Source organism: Schistocerca gregaria, chromosome X (assembly GCF_023897955.1).
Source record: "Schistocerca gregaria isolate iqSchGreg1 chromosome X, iqSchGreg1.2, whole genome shotgun sequence".
NCBI classification, from domain to species: Eukaryota; Metazoa; Arthropoda; class Insecta; order Orthoptera; family Acrididae; genus Schistocerca; species Schistocerca gregaria.
The window spans coordinates 690,937,297-690,953,501 of record NC_064931.1 but is presented as its reverse complement, the minus strand read 5'-3'; the positions used below and the strand labels follow the sequence as shown (position 1 = coordinate 690,953,501).

At 39.5% G+C, this 16,205-nt stretch overlaps 1 protein-coding gene across 5 annotated transcripts in view; it reads left to right on the top strand.

The window, feature by feature from the left end:
- The window catches only part of LOC126299006 (membrane-associated tyrosine- and threonine-specific cdc2-inhibitory kinase), a 166,008-nt gene that overhangs the window by 78,238 nt on the left and 71,565 nt on the right, over positions 1-16,205 (top strand). For 3 of the 5 annotated variants that reach the window (XR_007552706.1, XM_049990635.1, XM_049990637.1), the window contains exons 6-7: positions 14,837-15,041; positions 15,206-15,348. Coding sequence is in view for 4 of the 5 variants with exons in the window: in XM_049990635.1 (XP_049846592.1) it covers positions 14,837-15,041; positions 15,206-15,348 (348 nt within the window). In the remaining variant the exon portion in view is untranslated. The remainder of the gene's footprint in view (positions 1-14,836; positions 15,042-15,205; positions 15,349-16,205) is intronic. The other 2 variants (XM_049990636.1, XM_049990638.1) reach the window with 1 other exon arrangement.

Sequence of the window (16,205 nt, the reverse complement as noted above, 5' to 3'; positions counted from 1 at the left end):
TGCACCAAACCGTACTGCCCTCGTCGAGTGAGTTTCTTGCCGGGAATGGTGTGGCGACGTTACCTCGGTTACTGTACAGCCCTGACTCGGTACCACAGGAATAGCTTTTGTTTTCAAAGCTAAAAGCAGCATTAAGAGAGACTGTGATGGATTCTCAGAGGAGGTACAAGAGGCTTTGACGCGCCACCTCTAGGTGGTTAGAGATGACACCATCTGGGAAGCCAGTGCAGACTGGGCAGAGTGGTGACAGCAATGTGTGGTACAGAAGGAATGTACTTGAAAGATTTTTAAGATTTTCTGCATTGAAAAACAATAAATAACTTCAAAAAATATTTCTTGAAACTTTTGACACAAACCCTGTTAGTTTGTAAACACCGGCAGCATTATGAGCATCTGTGGAATTCTTTGTGGACATCAGTAGATGTCAGTAACTTTGAAATATCAGCTAGATTTTTCTCAGCACAGCACCTTAATCAGGTATCAGGTAGTCACTGACACCTTTCGTGTAAGGTAAGGGAGCGACAGTGTGTTGTTTTCCTGTTCCTGTATGTGCCTTAGCATTGCTGATCTTCATAGCTCTTGATAGGTTTTTATTGCAGTAATACTGAGGCAGCATTACAGAACTACCACAAAAATATGCAAATGTGGCAGTAGGGTTAGATATATAATAGAATCCAGTTACCCAATCATTCAGTGGCTCAATTAAGTCAATACAATTAACAGAAGCAGAAAAAGCAAGCACAAACAAATGTGCACTGCAGCAAGTTTTTCACATTTAGCTCTACAGGGTACAGAATGAAGGTAGTGACAAAACTTATGGGGGAGAAGTTATCTTAGAATTTCTTTACTGACTGTCAATCTTCCTGGTAGTGGCTCTTTCACAGAAGATGTAAAAATCTTTGTCTCCTGCAAGATTAGAACAGAAAACTAATGCACTCTTCAAATTGAAGGGCAAATATTTTACCGCTACACTAGCATACAGCTGTGTCAAACAGCACTCTCTTTTTGCCCCATTGATGGCTAAGATGGAGAATTCACAACATAAATGACGAAGTAAGCTGCAGTTTCTGTTGGAATGAGCTTTCTGTACTCAAGACAATAAATTTTCTTCAGCTTTCTCATCCCTTAAGTAAGAATGATTCAGACTATTTAATCTAAGTGACAAGAAAATATTAGCGAATTTACCAAGTTAATTCTCACCCGAACCAGGAATCAAATAGACAACTCACAGAGTTGCCAAGTGTATGCTACAGTGTTGCCAGTTCTCCATTAGAATGGCGACAGGCAGACTAAATTTGCTCAGGTCATGTGTTTCTTGATTTGGCTGACCCTTAGCCCACTTTTCAAAAAGACGTCATCACTGATTGCAAATATTTACTAGGAGCAAAACTACCTAGTATACGGCAGTGAGTTTTATTCGCATTTCTGTAACTATCATTTGGGTTTAAAATATAGTTCTGATGAGTCTTCAGATGACCGACTGCAACTGTACATCATAAATAAATGATAAACTGTGAACTACGGGTGAAGGGCAACAGATAGTCCATATTCCTAGATTTCTGAAAAGTACTAGACACAGTACCCCGCTGCATACTGTTAAAGGAGGTACATGCATATGGAATAGGCTCCCAGATATGTGACTGACTGGACAACTTCTTAAGTAATAGAATCCAGTCGTCCTCGACTGTGAGTGTTCATCAGAGACAGGTGTAACATCAGAAGTGCCCCTGGGAAATGTGATATGACCATTGCTGTTTTCTATATACATAAATGATTGGGCAGGCAGGGTGGGCAGCAATCTGTGGTTGTTGACTAATGACACTGCGGTGTGCAGGAAGGTGTCAAAGATAAGTGACTGTAAGTTGACACAAGATGACCTAGACAAAATTTGTAGTTGGTGTGATGAAAGGCAACAGGTTCTTAATGTGGAAAAACGATGTAAGTTAATGCAGATGAGTAGGAAAAACAAACCCGTAATGTTTGGACACAGCATTAGTAGTGTTCTGCTTGACACAGTCACATTGTTTAAATACCTTGGCGTAACAATGCGAAGCGATGTAAATTGGAACAAGCATGTGAGTGTTGTGTTAGGGAAGGTGAATAGTGGACTTTGTTTTATACATATAGTTGAAGAATTTTAGAAAAGTGTGATTCATCTGCACCAAGTTGGATTAAAGGTAGACATGGAAGCAATGTAGAGGCGGGCTGCTAGATTTTTTACCGGTAGGTTCAGTCATCATGCAAGTGGTATGAATGTGCTTCAGGAGCTCAGGTGGGAATCCCTGGAGGGAAGAAGACATTCATTTCAAAGAACACTACTAAGGAAGTTTATAGAATCAATATTTGAAGCGGACTGCAGAACTATCCTAGTGCCACCAACATACACTTCGCATAGGAACCACGAAGATAATGTTAGGGCTCATACAGAGATATATAGATAGTCTTTTTTTTCCCTTCCTCTGGCTGTGAGTGGAACAGGAAAGGAAACAACTAGTTGTGATACAGGGCACACTCTACATGTCAGCTTCAGGGGTATGTATGTAGATGTGGATGTAGATGTAGAAATAATAATTATTTCGGTGGTTCACCTCTTCCATCACTGTCATCAGTTTTTCTTCTTCTTCCTCTTCCTCCTCTTCTTCTTCCCTACCCTAAACAAACTGCAAACTAAAAACTGCAGTCAGTGAAAGTGATACAGTTTTTTAACATCACCAGATACTATAAATATTATAAATAAATACCATTCAGTTTAATATTATAAACTTGAAAGTAGTTTTTATTATAAATGCTTGCATTGGGGCCAGCTCTAATGCATAACACAAATGAAAAGGCAACATAACACTGCTCGTGGATGTTCACATTTTGTAATAAATTACATATGCTGTGAATAACGTAGTTTCAGATCACAAAAGTGAAATATGCAAGGGAATTTTTCACAATTACTGAAAAATAGGACTCAAACGCCACTATGATAATTAAAAAAATGTATGGTTGCAAGTAAAGTTTAATTCCAGCTTCTGATAACATGAAAGGGGTGATTTTTTTTTGTCACTATTATTTTGTTGTTTCACTCTAGTGACCCATCCAGGCTATCACAATATGCATATGTGAATTATCGAGGTGTACTTGTTGTCTTATACTGAGAGAGTTCAGAGCATAGTGGCTAACAGCACAAATTCTAATTTTTGCGCTCCATGTTGAAATCCAATCTTATGTTGTTATTTATTTCCTTTGGTTGTCACGGAAGTATGTTACAGCAATATTTTCATGACAGAAATGCGTTGAATTATTCACAAAATAAATAAGAGTTTTAATTTAGTTTGTGTCATCACAAAACTTATATAACTTTATGTAACTAACAGTAATTGATAATGGAAAATATATAAATTCTAATACTTCAAGAGAATTAGTGTATTCCGCAGGGTGATACCCTGTATCTATCATTTAAAAAAAGTATAAAAATCAAACCACTACCAGCAACATGTGAAGGCACATGTTACAGTCACATTCTTTAATGTGATTACCACTACAAAAAGCAACTTCATTAACATTCTAAATACATTGTGATCTGGCAAAAATTTCATGGTAAACAAAGCATAGCAAAGTATTTTATCGAAAGCTGTAGCCTGCAGTTGATTACGGATCCCGGTGAATATTTATTAATTTCATCGCTTCTACTTTGATATCTGTTTGTGGTGCAATGAGAATAGGGCACTTTTGTAATGCACAAATGTTACCCTTCACCTGTCAGTATAGGTATACATTGTAGGGTGGATAGAACGGCATACACTTTGGCAGAATTACCTTTAATAAACATGATATTTAGATTTCATCATCAACAAGGGCCATCGTTTAAGGAGGAATAACCTTTGACCATCCTACAATATTTCACCATCAGTCAGCCCATTGTATAAGGAGGAATAACTTTTGACCACCCCACGAGTCAATAATGTTCAGAAACAACCCCATTTCTATGTAAGGTCACAAAACTTTGTCTAAAAACTGATGTAGCTGTAGCATATACATTATGATACTGTCGCATTGGCTTGTTTACATCTTGTTGGACTTGAGGACCTAATTTGCTACTTACTTGTTGGAGACAAACAAAAATGGTTATTAACAGTTTTTGGAAAGTGTTAATCTGTACTGGGTGTGTATGAGTACATCAGCTCACAAGTACAAAACAGCTATAACAGTGGAGAGCCCAAATGACAAGTGGGTGATTGAAGGAAAAAATAAAATGATTATTTGTGTGTTTTCAATCTTTTTACAGGTCATCTGGTTACTACAAGAGCATGTGATCCTAATAAGGGTTTTGTTTTTACTGACTGAGATACAGAACCCTAAAAATAGTAATTTCTGTACATTATTGACTTGTGAGATATGCAAAGCTTATCCCTCCTTATACGACACTTTGGTTGCCGATGAAATCAGAATGTTGAAGTTTTCATTAAAAGTGATTTTTCCAAAGTTTACGTCAATCTGTTAACCTTAAGACATATATTGATACTGGCAGGTGAAGAATTAAATTCGCCCATTACAAAAGTGCCTGTTCTCATTGCACAGCAAACAGAAATCACAAGTAGTAGCAATGAAATTGATAAAATATATGCCTTGATCCATAATTAATCACAGGCTCTGGCTTTTGAGAAAATGCTTGGTTTCCCATGAAATCATTGCTGGTTTGTATTTAGAACGTTAATACATACATAGATTCTTTATTGCCATTGACCACATACAGTAGAATAGGCTTTTACAATGATAGTAAGGTACAAATATTGATCACATTACATGTAAAAATTAAATATCTTATATACCACTACAATCTTAATTATTAATATCAATATTGTCAATATCATAGAACTCTTTTATATAACAACATGGGTTTTTTGCTAGCCAGTCATATAATTTTGTTTTGAACGTTTTAAAAGGCAAGGATCGAGCAGCAAGAGGAAATTTGTTAAAAATTTTGAGGGCATTTACTTTATGGGAGTTTCCTGTTATTGCTAGCCTGTGCCTTGGAATGTCAATATTTGCATTACTTCTAGTATCGTGCTTGTGAATTGTTTCCCTGATGATACATTCTTTAATGTTATTCCTGACAAAGAGTGCAGCCTCATAGATATACAGATTCACCGCTGTTAGTAACCCAAGCCTGGTAAAAAGAGGGCGACAGTGTTCTACAGGACCAGCATTACACATTATACGAACATTTTTTTTTTTTAAGATGTTACTGATATGAGGAGAATGTCCCCATATGAGTAGGCCATATGATATATGTGACTGAAAGAGTCCAAAATATGCTACACAGAGATAATTATTATTGACCATATCTCTCAGTTTCCACATGAGGTAGGTCACTCTTGAGATTTTTTTTCAGATTTGGCTTATATGCTCTTCCCAAGTTAGTTTGGCATCAATATGTATTCCTAAGAGCTTGACACTTTTATTTTCTATATTTTTAGATAATCCTAACAGACGCTTTTGGGGTTTGTCTGGATTACATACAAGTTTATTGGCTGCAAACCATTTTAATGCAGAGTCAAGAGTTTCTTATGTAATCTTATCAAGGGTTGGGATGTCATGGTGTGAAGTAAGCAGGGTTGTATCATCTGCATAGCAGATTACAGACTGTGATACAGAATGGGGCAGGTCATTGATAATGAAAAAGAAGGGTCCAAGGACAGAGCCCTGTGGCACACCTGTACCAATTTCTACTAAGGGGGAATGCTCATTTCTAATTGAGACAAACTGTCTTCTGTTGGTCAAATAGGAAGAAATTATTGCTAATGAAGATTTTTGTATACCATAATACTCCAGTTTTGTTAATAATATGTTCAAAGGAATGCAACCAAAAGCTTTACTTAGGTAACATAATACAAGTGACACCATCTTCTTATTTTCAAAGGCCGTTAAAGTCTGATCAACAATTTCCAGAACAGCTGCAGTGGTATTTTTACCTGGTCTAAATCCATATTGATTGTTGCAAAGCAGATCATGCTTTTCAAAATAACTGCTTAATTGAAAGTACATGAGCGATTCAATTATTTTTGAAAATATTGGCACAATAGATACGGCTCGGTAGTTTTGGGGGAGTTGTTTATCACCCTTTAGAGATTTTTAGCAAATCTGGGAAAACTCCATTCTCTAAACATCTGTTAAAAATAAAGCTTAGTGTCTTACTTATGAGATGGACTGTTCTTTTAACAACATAATTGGACATCCAGTAACAGTCCATACATTTGGAATTCGATAGTTTAGCAACAGTTTTACAGACTTGATCAGGCGTGATATTGTTCCAGTGAAACAAAGGTCCCTCAGACAGCTGGGGACCAAGCAGATCCCTTGCCGATGTGTCTGTGGCTCTAGTACTAGGGCCATGAAGAGATTTACACCAATGGCTCGATGGCTGATGGTCACGTAGGCTTTGCGTATGTTCATGGAGGACATATTGAACAGCATTCCTCGCCAGATGGCTGCAGTGTTTTCACTGTAGAGCTGGCAGCCATATCTTGGTGCTCTTGAGCACATCCACTGGTGCCTAGGCAAGTCATTTCTCCTGTGTACTGACTCCCTGAGCAGCTTACAAGCTGTCGGCCAGTGTTACCTTCACCATCCTTTGGTAACGTCCATTCAGGATTCCATCTATGGCCTCGTATGGTCCCGTCATTCAGTAGGGTTTGTATGGAGCCCAGGACACGTCGGAATCCCAGGCAACGAACCTGCCGACAGGCTGGCCGAACAGGCTACGTGGAAACCGATTCAGGAGATGGGCATCTCCGAAACTGACCTGCATTCTGTCTTAGACTGCAGAATTTTTTGGATTTGGGACACAGAATGGCATAACACTGGTGCAAAACAAACTGTGTGTCATTAACGAGACTACAGATGTGTGGAAGTCTTCCATGTGGTCCCCTCGCAGGGAATCAGTTGTCCTCTGCTGACTCCAAAGTGGCCATCTGTGGCTAGGACATTGTTACTTCCTCCATCGCAAGGACACACCTTGGCGTCGCTGTGTCTCACAAATTATGGTCGTCCACCTCTTGCTGGACTGCCCACTTTCTGCCGCTTTGTGATGGACTTTAACTTTTCCAGCACCCTACCTTCGCTGTATGCCTCAACAGCAGCTTTAGTTTTATGTTTTACAGGTGAGGATGGGTTTTATCCTTTGATCTAAGTTTTAGCTCATGTCCTCTATCCCTCTGTGTCTTCCACCCTAGTACTTTCAGGGTGGAGGTTTTAATGTGTTGCAGAGTGGCTGGCTTCTCCTTTTTCTTCTCATGATCTGCCAACCATTTTAATCTGCTGTCTTGTTTTGATCTCTTCACTTTTTCTTGTGTCTCTCTATGGTTTTCTTGTCCACTTTTGTCCATATTATTGTTGGTAGCCCTTCTGTCATTCTTCTGGTTATCTCCTTTCTTCCAGTTGTGTTTTGTATCTCTCAATTATTTTATTCCCACCCTTGTGGAATTATTTTAATTGGAACGAGGAACCGATGACCTAGCAGTTTGGTCCCTCACCCCCCTCTTTTAAACCAGATCAACCAACCAACCAAGTCCAACATTCACGTTTACTACTAGTAGCCTCTATGTGTCATTGAGTTTCGTATCATTTTTCAACCTTATGCCTAGACATTTAATTGATGTGACTGTTTTGAGCAGGACCCTACTAATGCTGTATTCGAATGTTACATGATTGTTTTTGCTACTCATCTGCATTAACTACCTTTTTTACATTTAGAGCAAGCTGCTTTCTATCACACCAACTAGATATTCTAACAATGGAAACTCCAGGTAGGAATATTAGCAATGATGTAGGAAAAGATAGATTGCCACTTACCATAAAGAAGACACTTTAAGTTGCAGACAGGCACAATTAAGACACTTAAATAAAGATTTCAGCCATTCCGTGCAGTTGCGATGGCCACTGTGTCCGAATAGCTTAATGGTCAGAGCATCCACCTAGTAAACAGGAGACTCAGTTTCAAATCCCAGTCTGGCACAAATTTTCAACTTTCCCCATTGATTTCAATCAGTACTTGCTCACAGCCAAGGTCTGTAATTGCGTTGTGCCTTAATCTATTCATATTGACTGTTCAGTGTTGTCGAAAATGTATTTTCCATCAAATGATGCACATTTCTCTGGATGATAATCATCACGTAAACGTCTGAAACATAAATTCTTATTGCACTGTGCGCAGAGTAGTGGAGAGAAAGATTTAAATGACGGACAGGATTGCAAGTAAAATAATATTCCAGCAAAATGGAAAATAAAAATAATGAATGCAATAACATGGATGAGAATGTGATGATAAAACAGAAAAAAATTAAATCGAAATCAATAAATGACAAATACACATGCACAAAAATTCCAAAATGGAGAAAGAATGATGGGAAGAAAAATGAGCAATTCATACAGTTAATACACCGCTTAAAATGACATGACAAAGGAATAGAAATAAAAAAGTTGCATTTAAACCAGTTAATTCAATAAAAATAATAACCAGTCATTTCAATAAAGATTAAAAGAAAAAATTTGGAATCGCTTAATGAAATTAGAGCCCACAACCTCTACTGTGTGAGGACCACACGATAACCATTACTTACGGCAACAGTTTGATTAATGCTGCTGTTTCTAAGCTCTCTAGGATTTTATTTTTAATTGCTCACAAACAAGTGCCCACCAGGGTGAATGGCTGCGGGGTGTGATAACTTGAACCTTAACCTACAGCACTGTACAAATGGTTTCAAAAAGTCAATCCCACTGTTGTGGACCTCTCCTTGTAAGTTATCTTTTATACTCCTACAGTCACTCAATGGTGACATCTTCCCATTCAGCACAGTGTCATCAGCAAATAGCCCTGAATTGTTGCTCACCATGTTTGTCAGATCATTATATACAGGGTGTGACAAAAAGGTACAGCCAAACTTTCAGGAAACATTCATCACACAAAGAAATAACATATATTATGTTGACATGTGTCCGGAACTGCTTACTTTCCATGTTAGAGATCATTGTATTACTTCTCTTCATATCGCATTAATCATGGAATGGAAACACACAGCAACAGAACATACCAGCGTGACTTCAAACACTTCGTTACAGGAAATGTTCAAAATGTCCTTCGTTAGCGAGGATACTCACATCCACCCTCCGTCGCATGGAATCCCTGATGCGCTGATGCAGCCCTGGAGAATGGTGTATTGTATCACAGCCATCCACAATACAAGCACAAAGAGTCTCTACATTTGGTACCGGGGTTGCGTAGACAAGAGCTTTCAAATGCCCCATAAAAGAAAGTCAGGAGGGTTGAGGTCAGGAGAGTGTGGAGGCCATGGAATTGGTCCGCCTCTACCAATCCATCGGTCACCGAATCTGTTGTTGAGAAGCGTACGAACACTTCGACTGAAATGTGCAGGAGCTCCATCGTGCATGAACCACATGTTGTGTCGTACTTGTAAAGGCACATGTTCTAGCAGCACAGGTAGAGAATCTCGTTTGAAATCATGATAACGTGCTCCATTGAGCGTAGGTGGAGGAACATGGGGCCCAAACAAGACATCACCAACAACGCCTGCCCAAACGTTCACAGAAAATCTGTGTTGATGACGTGATTGCACAATTGCATGCGGGTTCTCGTCTTCCCACACATGTTGATTGTGAAAATTTACAATTTGATCACGTTGGAATGAAGCCTCATTCGTAAAGAGAACATTTGCACTGAAATGAGGATTGACACATTGTTGGATGAACCATTCGCAGAAGTGTACCTGTGGAGGTCAATCAGCTACTGATAGTGCCTGCACACGGTGTACATCGTACGAAAACAACTGGTTCTCCCGTAGCACTCTCCATACTGTGACGTGGTCAACGTTACCTTGTACTTCAGCAATTTCTCTGATGAGGGTGATTGTCAACTGAACAAAGAATTTCCTCGTCCATTGCAGGTGTTCTCGTCGTCCAAGGTCTTCCCCAATTGCGAGTCATAGGCTGGAATGTTCTGTGCCAATCAATTGCTTCAAACGTCTTCCTGTCGGGACACCTTCGTTCTGGAAAACTGTCTCTATACGAACGTACCGCGCCACGGCTATTGCCCCGTGCTAATCCATACATCAAATAGGCATCTGCCACCTCTGCATTTGTAAACATTGCACTGACTGCAAAGCCACGTTCGTGATGAACGCTAACCTGTTGATGCTACGTACTGATGTGCTTGATGGTAGTACTGTAGAGCAACGAGTCGCATGTCAACACAAGCTCCAAAGTCAACATTACCTTCCTTCAATTGTGCCAACTGGTGGTGAATCAAGGAAGTACAGTACATACTGACGAAACTAAAATGAGCTCTAACATGGAAATTAAGTGTTTCCGTACACATGTCCACATAACATCTTTTCTTTATTTGTGTGCGAGGAATATTTCCTGAAAGTTTGGCCGTACCATTTTGTAACACCCTGTATAGAGAGAAAAAGAGCAGTCCAACCATCACACTTGTGACAGTACCCCTCTATCTGATGAAGACTCACTGTCAAGGACAACATACTGGATCTATTACTTAAAAAGTCTTTGAACCACTTGCGTATATGGGAACCTAAACCATATGCTTGGACTTTCATCAACAGTCTGTAGGGGGCATCATCTCAAATGATTTCCAGAAGTCTAGGAATATGCAGTCTCCTTTGGCTCTACATCTATGGTTCACAAGGTATCATGTGAAAAAAGGGCATGCTGAGTTTCACATGAGCCTTGCTTTTCAAAACAATGCCGATTTGTAGACAGAAGCTTTCAGTCTCGAGGAAATTTGTTATATTCAAACTCGGAATGAGTTAAAGATTTCTGCAGCTAACCAATGTTAAGAGCTAGCCGGTGTGGCTGAGCGGTTCTAGGCGTTTCAGTCTGGAACCGCGCGACCTCTACGGTCACAGGTTTCGAACCCCCCTCCTCAGGCATGGATGCCTGTGATGTCCTTTTGTTAGTTAGGATTAAGTAGTTCTAAGTTCTAGGGGACTGATAACCTCAGATGTTAAGTCCCATAGTGCTCAGAGCCATTTGAACCATTTTGAACCAATGTTAAGAGTATTGGTCTATAATTATGTGGGTGTGTTCTTTTACCTTTCTTTTTTTTCCAGTTGCATGGGACTTTGCGTGCTGCGTGAGAGATTTACAATGAATGAAAGCCAAGTATGGGGCCTTTGCCACAGAGTAAACGAATTGGGATTTCATCTGGACCAGAATCGGGGTGACTAGTACAAATGTCTGATAATTAATTTGTTCGCCTAGGCCTGCTACTTGGGTTCAGATAACTTCATAGTCAAGTTCAGTTTCAACCTGAATAAACACAATATTTTGGCATAATTCCAGTTTCAACTCCAACTGTCCTCCTTTGCATCAAAAAATTTTTGTCCACAGCACTTAACACTCCCCCTCCTATGGCATCTAATCTGCCTTTTCAATATAAGTTCCCTGCCTTGCTAGATTTTTCAGAGTTTTCTACTTCAGGTTTCAGGCAGTTCTCAGTTCCAAGTATAATTTGAGCGAGATAACATTCCTGGAGGGCAGTAAGTTCAGGAACTTTATTAAAATTTAGACAGTACAATGTTAAAGAATTTGTAATAATTGAAGTGTCTCTACTTTGTACTTGATCTGATTTTGCTCTATGAGTATCAACTGGTGAGCATTCATCATAGGACCTCAGATTACTGCCTAGCCTAAATAACCCCCGTGTGCACTCCACAGGTACATTACTAGTTAAGTAGCTGCTTACTTTGTGCAGTGCACCTGTAACCTTTCAGGAGTCCTATACCTCTCCGCTCCATAATGCAGGTCAAGAAATCTGCAGCTGTCTCTAATGGTACCTACTAAATTTTTTGCACTAGTTGCACGAGTGTGGTGCTAGTAGTGCCATTGTGTGGGTGCAAATCAGGTTTGCTTTAAATACATGCTGTAATGGTCATAAGTGTTACCTGTGAGACTGGACGTGGTGAGTCAACAAAGCCTTTAAGGCAAAAAAGATGCCACCAACACCACCATACTGAGTTTATACGTAGTCATGTAATAGGGCTAAGAGGAGCTGGATGTTCCTTCTGCAATATCTCAGAAAAACTTGGCAGGAATGCGGCCACAGTACATGATTGCTGGCAGCAGTGTTCATGGAAAGGTACAATCACAAGATCACACTCCAGATGGGCAAATGGCACCACCGAGAGGGAAGACCGTGGTGTTCAGCATGTGACTCTGCCACATCTTACTACATCTGCAGCAGCAATTCGAGCAAAAATTGGCACCACAGTGACACAACGAACTGTTGCAAATTGGTTGCTGCAAGAACAGCTCTTGAGCCAGATGCCCTGTGGTGTGCATTCCGCTAGCCCCAAACCACCGCCAGCTGCAAATTCAGTTATGTCAAGCAAGAGCCCATTGGAGGACAGCGTGCATGTCTGTAGGGTTTGTGTTGCCTGATGAAAGATGGTTCTGCTTCAGTGCCAGTGATAGCCATGTGTTGGTTAGGAGGAGGCCACTTGTGGGTGTGCAACCAACCTGTCCGGATGCTAGACATAGTGGACCTACACCTGGAGGTATGATCTGTTGTGGATTCCCTATGACAGCTGGAGTACTCTCATGGTTACCTCGTGCAACATGACTGCAAATTTGTACACGAGTCTGGTGATTTGATCTGTTCTGCTGCCACTCATGAACAGCATTGCAGGGGGTGTTTTTCAGCAGGATAACACTCACCCACATACCGCTGTTGTAACTCAGTGATGATAACTCCAGCATCATCTACAAACAGCATTAACCGTCCCTGTACTGACAAAGTGCAATCAGCATTGAACTCCATCCCACAAACCGACATTCAGCACCCATACAATACAATGCATGCACATTTGCATGCTTGTATTCAACATACTGGTAGTTACACCAGTTATTAATGTACAAGCATTTCACATTTGCAATGGCTTATCTTGTGCTTATGTTAACCTGTGATTTTGCAATGTTAATCAGTTAAATAAATTATCCAGAAAAATGTATTGTCGAAATCTCATTACTCTGTATTAATTTATTTTTTTTGTTTTTTTTTCCCCATCAGTGTATTAACATTTCTGGGAAGTAAGGCTTCCTGTAGATGGAGCAGTATTATTGTGGAATAGTTCTGTAAATTTTGTTTATTTTTTTGTGCTCTTCACTTACTTTCTCACTAACAAGACTAAGTATCTGAGGGAACTAAATCGTAAAAGATTTTTATGGTTGGTTGTGGAATTGCATAAGACCTGTATCCAGAAAAACCTTTAAATTCGCTGTGTCACAGTCTTAAGAGATACTGAAACTTCACCACCAATTACACACTTGCTATGATAAATCGTACTTCTTTGCAGTGTCTGAGAGTTTAACGTTAAGTTTGTCTTAAATAAAATAGGATGATGATTTCATTGTTGGCATGAAAAAGCTTGCTACTGCCAGTGATTTTTGTTTAATTTCTCTTTAGCTATGTAGTGCAAGTGATGCATTCAAGGAAACTCAAGTTTTTGAGAATGCTTTTATTACATTATGGCACGTTAAATGTCATGTTACTGTGTGAGCTGCTCCATGTTTCTGGAAACTTTGCTATGATGTAAACATGCAAAAATGTTATCAGCTCTGATACTTATTACCCTGCAAATACTGGAAAATGGGACAGAATAAAATGAGAAGTTTCAATAGCCATAAATTTTTGCTTGTTTGTGTAACAGCGAATTTTCCAGATAAGTTTCATTGTTCACAAATGGGAAGAATTGAATTAGTAGCACAATGTAATGGACAACACACTTAAAAATGAGCATTATCTATTGAAACACATTGTTTGCAAGATATATTAAATAAACATTGAAAGTGCCAGTAGCAAAAGAAAACCACTGCTTATAATTGTAGCTTCAAAATCTATAAAATAAATAAAATATCTTGTGTTCATGTCAAGGAAACTTCTGTGATATCAGATCACATAACCTGTGTCACAGAGTGCATTTTGATCAGAAATTATTACTTAAGTCCAGGCATTCTGTTCATTTATCACAAACTTTGTCTTTTTGTATTCAGAAGTTGTGTACATTAGGTCACCAAATGAGCTACAAGTGTAAACATTTATTATCCTGATTATTATGCACCTATTTGATGTGGTATTGTCTTCAGACAGACATTTGCTAAATGTGTGAGTTCACTAGAATGCAGTATGGCATTATTGACCCAAAAACCTACTTATCCACCTAAAGCATCAGTTACAAAAATAAAAACACTACTGTGACCTATTTGAAAATGGAGTGGGTAGGGGGGTTGTGTATAGAACTCTCTCATGTTAGGAATGTTGTCAGAATTTTTAATTGTCAGATTTCTTTACTGAAAAGTGAACTTTCTGTGAAGTTTGGGGTTTCATTACAAACAAATTTCATGTATGTTGTTCTTACGTAAAAGCAATGGGACCTATGGAAATATTTGGTGAATGTGGAATTACTTAGAGCTGGATTCTTTACTACTATTTGCACACACACAGTTAAACCTCCTAAATATTATTCTTATTCCATCCTTATGTGAAGAACGATTTATTCATTTTCATGGTTATTGATGGAATATGTATGACTCTATACATTGAATATTTAATAAGCTGGAGAAATTGTGTGCAGTAGTGAAGACAGACCTATTTCAAATTGCAAAAGAAATTTGAACCCATTCAATTTCTTTGATACGATTATCTTCTTCTGTTTTTGATGCCTTTGTACTTGTGCCTTTTGTTTATTACAAAATTACGTTACAGGTGTTCATATAGGTCAATAATGTAAACACTGTGTTGCTGTTTAAAATATTACAGGGACCAATTAAAGATGTAACAGAAGGTGATGCAAAATACCTTGCGCCTGAATTGTTACTTAATAACTGTCCTGTAACAAAGGCCGCCGACATATTCAGCTTAGGAATATGTTTCCTCGAGTTGTCATGCAATATATTGCTACCATCACAAGGCGACTTATGGCATGAGCTCAGAGAAGGCATATTTCCTGTCGAAGAAGCTAAACGTTAGTACTCAGAATTTTACATCTCTAATTTAAGTTCTCCTGTAATTTCTCGGATTCATTTTTAAGGTTATTCGTGTACATTTTGTCCTAAAGTTGTCTGTATATTGTTGTGTATCTCAATTAGAAACATACAAAGCGTCTACATTTTTAATTTTTTCCCTTAGATTTGCCTGCTGAATTCTATTGCCTAATAAAATCAATGATGCATCCAAATTTCAAAGAGCGTCCTAGTGTGAATGATATTTTGCATGCACCCAACCTAAGGAAGTTGTACGAGATGAAGACACCACCTCCAACAGTGAGTGCAGTAAGTGGCTTCCTTTCACTTGCTATAGTTGCTTTCAGCAAATTCTCTCTTAACCCTCTGCGTTGACCACAGTCATACATAACCTATTTTATGCTATAAAACAGTCCTGTTGTTTATTTTATAGCTGTAAAACTATAATTATTTTCAATAAGATTACAATTCCAGGAGTGTGACCCCATCATTATGTTATATAGACCAATGTTTTGAACACAGTTGCAAATCGCCTTCACTAGAGTGATATATTCACTGACGAAATGCACAACTCTGATGAGGTTGCTAGCTACAGTGACAAAATATGAGTTTACATAACAAGGAAAGTTTTGTTGAAGAGGATACTTGTTGTAAAAACGTATTCTCACGTAAATAGATATTTTACTATGAAAATTTACAAGTCAGTATTATCTTTCACTGGGGAAGAGACTTAAAAATGGAATTTCATACTCACCCCATCTTTCTTCTTCTTCTTCCCCAGAACCTTGCCAAACTCCTTTGAGTAAATGGGACATAGCTATTGCTTTACTTTCTTCTTCTAACATCTTCTCTCCCCCAACGTGTCCCCCCGCCACCTCGTCTCCCCCAACGTGTCCCCCCGCCACCTCGTCTCCCCCAACGTGTCCCCCCGCCACCTCGTCTCCCCCAACGTGTCCCCCCGCCACCTCGTCTCCCCCAACGTGTCCCCCCGCCACCTCGTCTCCCCCAACGTGTCCCCCCGCCACCTCGTCTCCCCCAACGTGTCCCCCCGCCACCTCGTCTCCCCCAACGTGTCCCCCCCGCCACCTCGTCTCCCCCAACGTGTCCCCCCGCCACCTCGTCTCCCCCAACGTGTCCCCCCCCGCCACCTCGTCTCCCCCAACGTG